The following is a 9132-nucleotide window of genomic DNA, read 5'->3' as shown; positions in this document are numbered from 1 at the left end:
TTGTATAAATAGGGGACTACATAGGTGGCAAAATGTAGTTTTTTTCCTGCCATGGAAGTGCACTTGTATACCGAGGAGGAAGCCATTTGCATTACAGCCGTGAATGAGGATTCAAAATGGCGGCTCGGCTCGGTTTTCCCTTTCGGGCGCTCTCGTTTTTTGTTAGAATTTGGTAAAGAAAAAAATATATTATTTACCAGCTTAAGGTCGGTCCGTATGGTGAAATACCGTGACCTCGGCCCAGAGGGCCTCGCTCAGTACTTTCAAGACCTCGGTCACGGTATTTCACGATACGGACCTCCCAGCTGGTAAATAACACACATTTTCCCCCTGCTTTATTAATTGATTTTGGCCATTACTAATGAAATATCAGTGATTCTTCAGATAAGGGACAAAACATGTCCGAGAGATGAAACTCATTTTTGTGGTTAAATATGTAAATAAAATGTGTCACATAATTATCTTAAATAAAAAAAACAAATACAGATTTGCACTATAAAGTATGATTTAAAGGTTTTGTACACATATATTTTATTTTACATGAGTGAATGTGTTACCAGCACCGTAAATAAACCTTGTCCGAAAGCAGGTTTCATAATTTCTTAACACTTAAAAAATTGTTTAAAGTAAAATAAAACAAACATCATAGCTACTGTCATCAAGTATTCTAATTAATTATTCAAACTGTACACAAGTTTACAATTTGAGAAACATTTTTGTGTAATTTTTAAGCGATTGAAGTTATGTCCAGAGTTTCTGTCAACACCATAAGATTTTTCAAAAATTAGAAAAAAAATCAGTCATTATTGTGGGCAGCTCTCAATCTAAGGACCCCTTTACACTTCCTGCTTGATACACATGCCATGAGGCCACTGCTCTGGTAAGTTAATATTTTATATTTTTTCCCCTTAACTCTCTCTTTTAGAAATCATTTTGTGTCACAGCCATAGTGTGTTCAACACCACAGTCAATAAAATTCAAGATTTGACTCTTTTTGTAATGAAAGCTTTATTTAAAGGTGGGGTATGAGATTTTGGAATAACGGTTCCTGCAAGCCATAATTTGAAAAGAAACCCGCCCGCCCTCGCCATGCTCCCACCCCCCTCCCCCTTATAAAGCCTGAGAAAATCAGCCTTATAATGGGTGGCTATTGCGTTACACACCAGAGGAGGGTGTAGAGCGCTTGGAAAAATAGCTCCAACTTTCTCATTTAAACTGTGTTTTCAGCCTCAATTTTCACTCCACACACATAATTTTCTCAAAAGTAGTCGCCACACTTGTCCTGATTCACACAATGTGTCTACCTACACGATAGGACTTGCAGTTTTTGAATGAGAAGCCTGAAAGTGAGGAGAGGGCAGCCGCGCAGCCCCATAGACTGCCATTATAAAACTTAGCAGAAAAGTCACTCGTTTTTAACTTGCTCTAATGACCTCATTTTTTACACTACAGACAAAAAACTTACATCCGTTTGTTCAGGAGAGCCTTGTGGCGCTCACTGTGAAACAATTTTGTGAATATCTCCTTCCGTTTTCGTGTAAATCCCCGTTGTTTGGAGGGAGCCGCTTTGAGGGAAGACTGCTCTTTTTGTATGCGTTTCTCGGTCTCGAAGCGCAGCGAGTGGGGGAGGGGCTACTCGCGCTCTCACACACACAGAAGGGACGGGCTGCTCGCGGGCTTCAGTCTGATTGACGTGTCAGTATCCAATCATTTTGAGGTGGTACCTCGATATGATTGGATGGCGTTTTTCCTTTATTTTACACTGTAGACTGGATTAAAATATTTCGTTTTTGGGTCAAACTTTCTATTGTACTGCTTGCAACATGGGTGTGAGGAGCTTTTCAAGCAATATGGTAAAAAATACTCCTGAAAAACATCTTGTATCCCACCTTTAACTTTCTTATTGAGGCCACAAGCAGCCGGTGAAAAACAAGATGGCTTCTGCCAAAAAAACAAGTTATGATGAAAAGTAGACTACTTTGTCAACTCTGTCAAACGTCAACTCCATAAGATTTTTTGTCTCGTGTTGACAAATGTGTCATTTTCCCCATTTAATTCAGTTTTATGAATTAAAATTTAAGTTGTATTATGTCCTATGTATTCTAATGACATTTCTGCATATCCGCGTTGCATAGTTTTTATATATACACTTCATATTTATTGAAAATTATCCATCCTCACACTGAATTCAGTGTATATATATATATATATATATATATATATATATATATATATATATACACACACATACATATACACACACATATATACTTATTACTTTATATACTTACTTTACTTAAGTATACTGAAGTTTACTTAAGCATTTTAACCCATTAAGACACGGCCCCTGCCATACGTTTGTTGTTATCGGAATGACCAAGTCGTAATGTATGACTAAAGAGTCTTTGTTATGTCATAGTGTTGTAGTACTATAGTAGTAACATGTTTTCAGCAAATGGTAAAGCGTTCCTCTGGTGGAACGACGCATATTATGGGGTTAAGTATGCAAATGTGTGTGTGTGTGTGTGTGTGTGTGTGTGTGTGTGTGTGTGTATTCCTTACTAATTGCAACATTGTACATATCAGGCTAGAATGGCAAAAGGGAAGCATTTAGTAGAGGAGCGAAAGAAAAGGAACAGAGAGTACCAAAAAAGATGGAGGGAGAAAATGAACAGGCAGCCAGAAGTGAAACATGAAAATAATGTTAAAAATCTTGACCTGGGAGATTGTCCGAAAACTGTATAAGAGGGCCAACACCTTGTGCAACCATAATATATATGTTTTGGAAATAATGAGATTTTATTTTTAGAAAATCAAAACCCCTTTTGTCCCTGATCTCAAGAATGACTGATTAATTTTAAAGCATTGCAATAAGGCCTTACCTGTCTGTGAATATTCTCAGTCATCCAGGTCATAGTAACTATGGGTGGTAAAAGAGAGCAACTGGACTTGTTTGAAAATTCTTGAAGACGTTTCACCTCTCATCCGAAAGGCTTCTTCAGTTCTGTCTGACTGGTAGGGAGTATCAGGTATTTATCCTCTCATGGATGAAAAGCTCATCTAAGGTGTCGTTGAGTCATCCTGTTGGCGTGGGTCACTGGGGGCTGAATGTGAATGGCCTGAAGCAGAAATTGGTCCACCCTAAGGACAGAATACCCAGACACAAACAGGACAACGTGGTGTATGCAATTCAGTGCAGTGAGCAATGCACGGACTCGTATATTGGTGAAACCAAGCAACCGCTTCACAGGCGTATGGCTCAACACAGGAGAGCCAGTTCCTCAGGCCAGGACTCTGCTGTCTACCTTCATCTTAACAACAAAGGACACTCATTTCAGGATTCCAACGTACGCATTTTAGCCAGAGAGGATCGTTGGTATGAGCGAGGAGTTAAAGAAGCCATTTTTGTCAACCTGGAACGGCCATCACTGAACAGAGGTGGGGGTCTAAGACATAATTTATCAGCCACCTACAATGCAGTCCTTGGCACACTTCCCAGACAACTGAATGCACACCAAAACCCAGCTGTTTTCAGTGGCTCACAGGAGGACAGAGAGAATCAGCATTCCATTGATCACCTTAACGGGCAATCCATTGATCACCCTAACGACTCTCGAGGCCATTCACATTCAGCCCCCAGTGACCCACGCCAACAGGATGACTCAACGACACCTTAGATGAGCTTTTCATCCATGAGAGGATAAATACCTGATACTCCCTACCAGTCAGACAGAACTGAAGAAGCCTTTCGGATGAGAGGTGAAACGTCTTCAAGAATTTTCAAGCAAGTCCAGTTGCTCTCTTTTACCACCCATAGTTAATAAGGCCTTACATACACTAACACACACATGTAGCTACTGAGCATGGTTAGAAACACACTGAGGCTTTAATTAGCACGAACACGGGACTGTTATCCTGAAGATTTAACCGGATGCAAATCCTGTTTGATGCCGTCATCAAATTCAGAGGAAAGTTATTAATGGCACTTCAACCTTGTAATGTGAATAATCACCCTAAACTTGTTGCACTCTTGCTCTGTAAATAAACCCTGTAAATGTTGTGGTGTTCCATAATGCATGGACTTGAAGGGAAAAATATTCAGGATTGGAAACACAGTCTCGTTGTTCAAGTTAGCAAGACTAACGCACTCTCTTATACATAAACACTTTATCCTTGAAAGAAAATTGTTTTATTTTAAAAGTTATAAGAAAAAGTCACTTGGTCTGTTTATTTGTACACCATATAAAATGTGTTATGATTACAAATATGAATTGAAATCAACTTTAAATAAAGCAAAAGAACTAACAGAATCACAAATAAACCGTTCACCTGTTTATTCAGTAAACCTCTGCAGTTTCTTCTAGTTAATGCCTGATTTAATAGCTTCCCTTTTGCTGAATGCTTCATAATAAGATGTAACTTCCAGAAACATTTGTTAGTTTACTGTAATCTTTTAGACTAGATTATATTCCTTTACAAGACTATAACAGCTGTCAATCATCAGTGCAAAACACATTAAAAATGTGAAACGTTCTCAGTTAGTTTGACTATTTAAACTACAGTTGCACTACCAGCATCAGTGCAGTACCTTATTTAAATCATATTTCAGAAAAGCAAAGTTGAAATTACCACATATTTACAAGGGTTAATTTTGTTAATGATCAGAATTCAACCTGTACTATAACTTCAGTCTCTAGTGACTTAAACAGTTTTATTTCAACATTACAGATAAATTTACATAGTGTATAGCGACCATCTAAGCATACTTCTCTGATGCTCCCTGTATGCAGTCGCTCGTGGAGTGACTCAAAATAGCATAGTTATGAATTTAGTTGCAAGCTAATAAACGAGGAAGGTATTTATCGCTTATTTGTCTCCATAAGACAGAACAGAAAACAAACGGTAGCCCTGCACTACACATTTTCAAACATTTTCTGCCGTCACACCAATGACGATGCATTATCTAAATAAAATCCCTTTATCAGTTTAAAAAAAAAAGCACTAAAATGTGCAATAAGCATTAGGAAATACTGTACTAGTTTTGGATGTATGGAGGTACAGTGGTGCTTGAAAGTTTGTGAACCCTTTAGAATTTTCTATATTTCTGCATAAATATGACCTAAAACATCATCAGATTTTCACACAAGTCCTAAAAGTAGATAAAGAGAACCCAGTTAAACAAATGAGACAAAAATATTATACTTGGTCATTTATTTATTGAGGAAAATGATCCAATATTACATATCTGCGAGTGGCAAAAGTATGTGAACCTTTGCTTTCAGTATCTGGTGTGACCCCCTTGTGCAGCAATAACTGCAACTAAACGTTTGCGGTAACTGTTGATCAGTCCTGCACACCGGCTTGGAGGAATTTTAGCCCATTCCTCCGTACAGAACAGCTTCAACTCTGGGATGTTGGTGGGTTTCCTCACATGAACTACTCACTTCAGGTCCTTCCACAACATTTCGATTGGATTAAGGTCAGGACTTTGACTTGGCCATTCCAAAACATTAACATTATTCTTCTTTAACCATTCTTTGGTAGAATGACTTGTGTGTTTAGGGTCGTTGTCTTGCTGCATGACCCACCTTCTCTTGAGATTCAGTTCATGGACAGATGTCCTGACATTTTCCTTTAGAATTCACTGGTATAATTCAGAATTCATTGTTCCATCAATGATGGCAAGCTGTCCTGGCCCAGATGCAGCAAAACAGGCCCAAACCATGATACCACCACCACCATGTTCCACAGATGGGATAAGGTTCTTATGCTGGAATGGAATGTTTTTCTTTCTCCAAACATAACGCTTCTCATTTAAACCAAAAAGTTCTATTTTGGTCTCATCTGTCCACAAAACATTTTTCCTATAGATAGTTTTCACATGATGTCACAGAGTCGGGGATTCCCTGGTGGCGGCCATCTTGCGGGGCAAGCTTACCGTATGGGTCACTGAGCACACATTGTAACGCGCGAGTTACATTTATTTATATATTATTTACATTTATAGTTACATTATTACTATTTAAAGCTAGTAATGGTGCACACCTGTTGTATTCACGGCTGTCGTAATAGGTCAGATGAAGTCAAGTGGAGCTTTTATGGAATTCCCACTGTATGGGAGCATGAAGGCGAGCAAACAAAGAAACTCAGCATACAAAGGAGAAATCTATGGCTTGCAAGAATCAACCGCAAGGATTATCAGCCTTCCAAACACAGCAAAGTCTGCTCCGATCATTTTATAAGTGGTAAGTTGTTTAAATAGGAAGTATAAGGATGAGGAAAAAAAAAAAACCCAGTGAATCGGAAAGCTGCGCACATTTGCGCAGCTTCGCGCAAATGTGCGCAGCTTTCCGATTTAAATCAACTCGATATTATACACACACATTTATATGCAGTGTTGAGAGCTCTAAAATTCCAATGTTTACATACCTTGGCTGTAATTAGGACACGACTGTCACTTGTTTTTATATGGTGGACTTCACGGACCCAGCCACAGACAAAATAATTGTATGACTCCAGTGACTTGTATGCTTTGAGGTCGTCAAGTGTGTAGGCGCTTTTACTATTCACGAAATAGTTCACAATATCAGGGTACGATATGGATGGCAGCCCTGCATAGTCACTTGAAAAATGCATCTTTGTCCACTTCGTAGGGGTCAATTCCGCCAATCAAGGACAGTTTGGCTGCATACCGTTGTCGTGAGATGTCGTCCAATGTATCTATATACTTCTGTTTGCTTGATTTTGCCGACAGTGATCTTTATTTTAGAAAACTGACTATATAACTTAATAAATTCTTCCGAGATAACGTAGCCGGTAGTGGCGATGGTCCGTTTTGTTTGCCCTGCAAGATGGCGGCTGGGGGGCGTTCCCCGGAATGCCGTGACGTCAGTGAAAACTATCTATAGCCTTCTGGCTTGTCCACGTGATCTTTAGCAAACTGCAGACGAGCAGCAATGTTCTTTTTGGAGAGCAGTGGCTTTCTCCTTGCAACCCTGCCATGCACACCATTGTTGTTCAGTGTTCTCTTGATGGTGGACTCATGAACATGAACATTAGCCAATGTGAGACAGGCCTTCAGTTGCTTAGAAGTTACCCTGGAATCCTTTGTGACCTCGCTGACTATTACATGCCTTGCTCTTGGAGTGATCTTTGTTGGTCGACCACTCCTGGGGAGGGTAACAATGGTCTTGAATTTCCTCCATTTGTACACAATCTGTCTGACTGTGGATTGGTGGAGTCCAAACTCTTTAGAGATGGTTTTGTAACCTTTTCCAGCCTGATGAGCATTAAAAACGCTTTTTCTGAGCTCCTCAGAAATCTCCTTTGTTCATGCCATGATACACTTCCACAAATGTGTTGTGAAGCTCAGACTTTGATAAATCCCTGTTCTTTAAATAAAACAGGGTGCCCACTCACACCTGATTGTCATCCCATTGATTGAAAACACCTGACTCTAATTTCACCTTCAAATTAACTGCTAATCCTAGAGGTTCACATACTTTTGCCACTCACAGATGTGTAATATTGGATAATTTTCCTCAATAAATAAATGACCAAGTATAATAGTTTTGTCTCATTTGTTTAACTGGGTTCTCTTTATCTACTTTTAGGACTTGTGTGAAAATCTGTTGTTGTTTTAGGTCATATTTATGCAGAAATATAGACAATTCTAAAGGGTTCACAAACTTTCAAGCACTACTGTATTCAAACATTCCAATTTTAATGCTTCAGATTTTAAATACAGCTTAAGAGGAATAAACCAGGTCCTTTATCTTAAACCAGTGCCTGTATTATGTACCAAAATCTAGTTTGTCTCTCTTTTTGCATAGGATGGGTGCACTTTGCTTGACAAACCTCATTTTAAATCAAAATCCTCATAGAGGTTAATGCCTTATTATAACAAATGCTCACATTTGAACAGTGTAACAATCAACTACTACCTTAAATTTAAAAGCATGAATCGGTTAAAATAACACTAATTCTGACCTAAACTATTAAAAATTCACATAATTCACATTAATGCTCTTGTTTCACAGAAAGTTGGTCTTCAGTTTGATGCTGGGCACCTGGCTCTTGTCAGGCACCTGAGTTGGTATGGCTTTGGCGCTTACAATCTCTTGGTTGCCCTTGATGGCCGCCTCAAGTCGGGCTTTCATATGTGGTGCCGAGGCCATGAAGGCTTTGAAAACGGATGGATGCTGAGGCCCGAGGCGCATCAGGTCTTGCAGAGCAGACTCGTGCAGACAGCGTGAGGCTTCAGGAGCTGTGGCCAGAGTGTTTTCATCCAGCAGGAAGGAGACGAGGATGGGCAACAGCACGGCCACCAACTGAGCACCTATATCAGGACACGGCACCAATATTTCCATCTGATTATGGCACACAGTCACATTTTTAATATAAACCTGTCTCACCGCTTCCATATTCAGAAGCACCCCCTGCACCGTACAGGTACTAGGGATGGTGAAAACTAAAAAAAAATCTTGAACAACCACCGAGCCTCATTAGCCGGTTAAAGTCGGTTAACCTATGAGTTTAAAATTCTAGAATTGGAATTATTAGAATCTATTCTAAATCTAACCGCGAGCATCCGCACATTCAGTCCCAGTCGCTGCCCTCCACTCACATTACCTTTTCTACAGCGCGAAACATTTAGTCAAACGCGGCACTGATGTCGAGGGGTTTGTATTGGAGCGGAGGACAAATGGCTCCAGCTTAGAGACAGTTTCAGTTGGCCATGATGGCGCTGAAAATAAAGTCAAGTGCTAGAAGAAGTACATAACATTCAGTGATGGGAATAACGGAGTTAAAATAAAGGCTGTTATAACGCCGGGTAATCTAATTAATTAGCTACAATCGTTATAACGCCGTTACCAATATCAACACGCCATTACTGCATGGTATTGAAGTTGCTCTGAAGCCGTCACCGACTTGGCTCACAGACATAAAAGCTGCGTTTGTCACTCCCCGTCCAGACACCGCTGTCATTTCATTCTCTCCCCTTTAGTTTGCGTGGAGAGATCTGATCTGCAGTAACATGCATTGTTGGCTACAGACCGAAACATACTTTCAGAATGCATTGGCCAAGGCAGGACTAAACTCGATGTGCCTTCTAATAATTTAAAAAAAAAA

At 39.7% G+C, this 9132-nt stretch overlaps 1 protein-coding gene across 4 annotated transcripts in view; it reads right to left on the bottom strand.

The window, feature by feature from the left end:
* Positions 1-9132, bottom strand: part of heatr5a (HEAT repeat containing 5a) — a 175946-nt gene that overhangs the window by 12717 nt on the left and 154097 nt on the right. For 2 of the 4 annotated variants that reach the window (XM_060933913.1, XM_060933914.1), the window contains one exon: positions 7684-8338. The exons of the other annotated variants lie outside the window; for them this stretch is intronic. In XM_060933913.1, coding sequence (XP_060789896.1) covers positions 8034-8338 — 305 coding nt within the window. In that variant the 3' untranslated portion in view covers positions 7684-8033. Of the gene's footprint in view, positions 1-7683; positions 8339-9132 lie in introns of those variants that run through there. 4 annotated transcript variants of the gene reach the window in all.

This window comes from Neoarius graeffei, chromosome 11 (genome assembly GCF_027579695.1).
Source record: "Neoarius graeffei isolate fNeoGra1 chromosome 11, fNeoGra1.pri, whole genome shotgun sequence".
NCBI lineage: Eukaryota > Metazoa > Chordata > Actinopteri > Siluriformes > Ariidae > Neoarius > Neoarius graeffei.
Note: the sequence above shows the minus strand (reverse complement) of the source record. Positions and strands in the feature narration are given on the sequence as shown.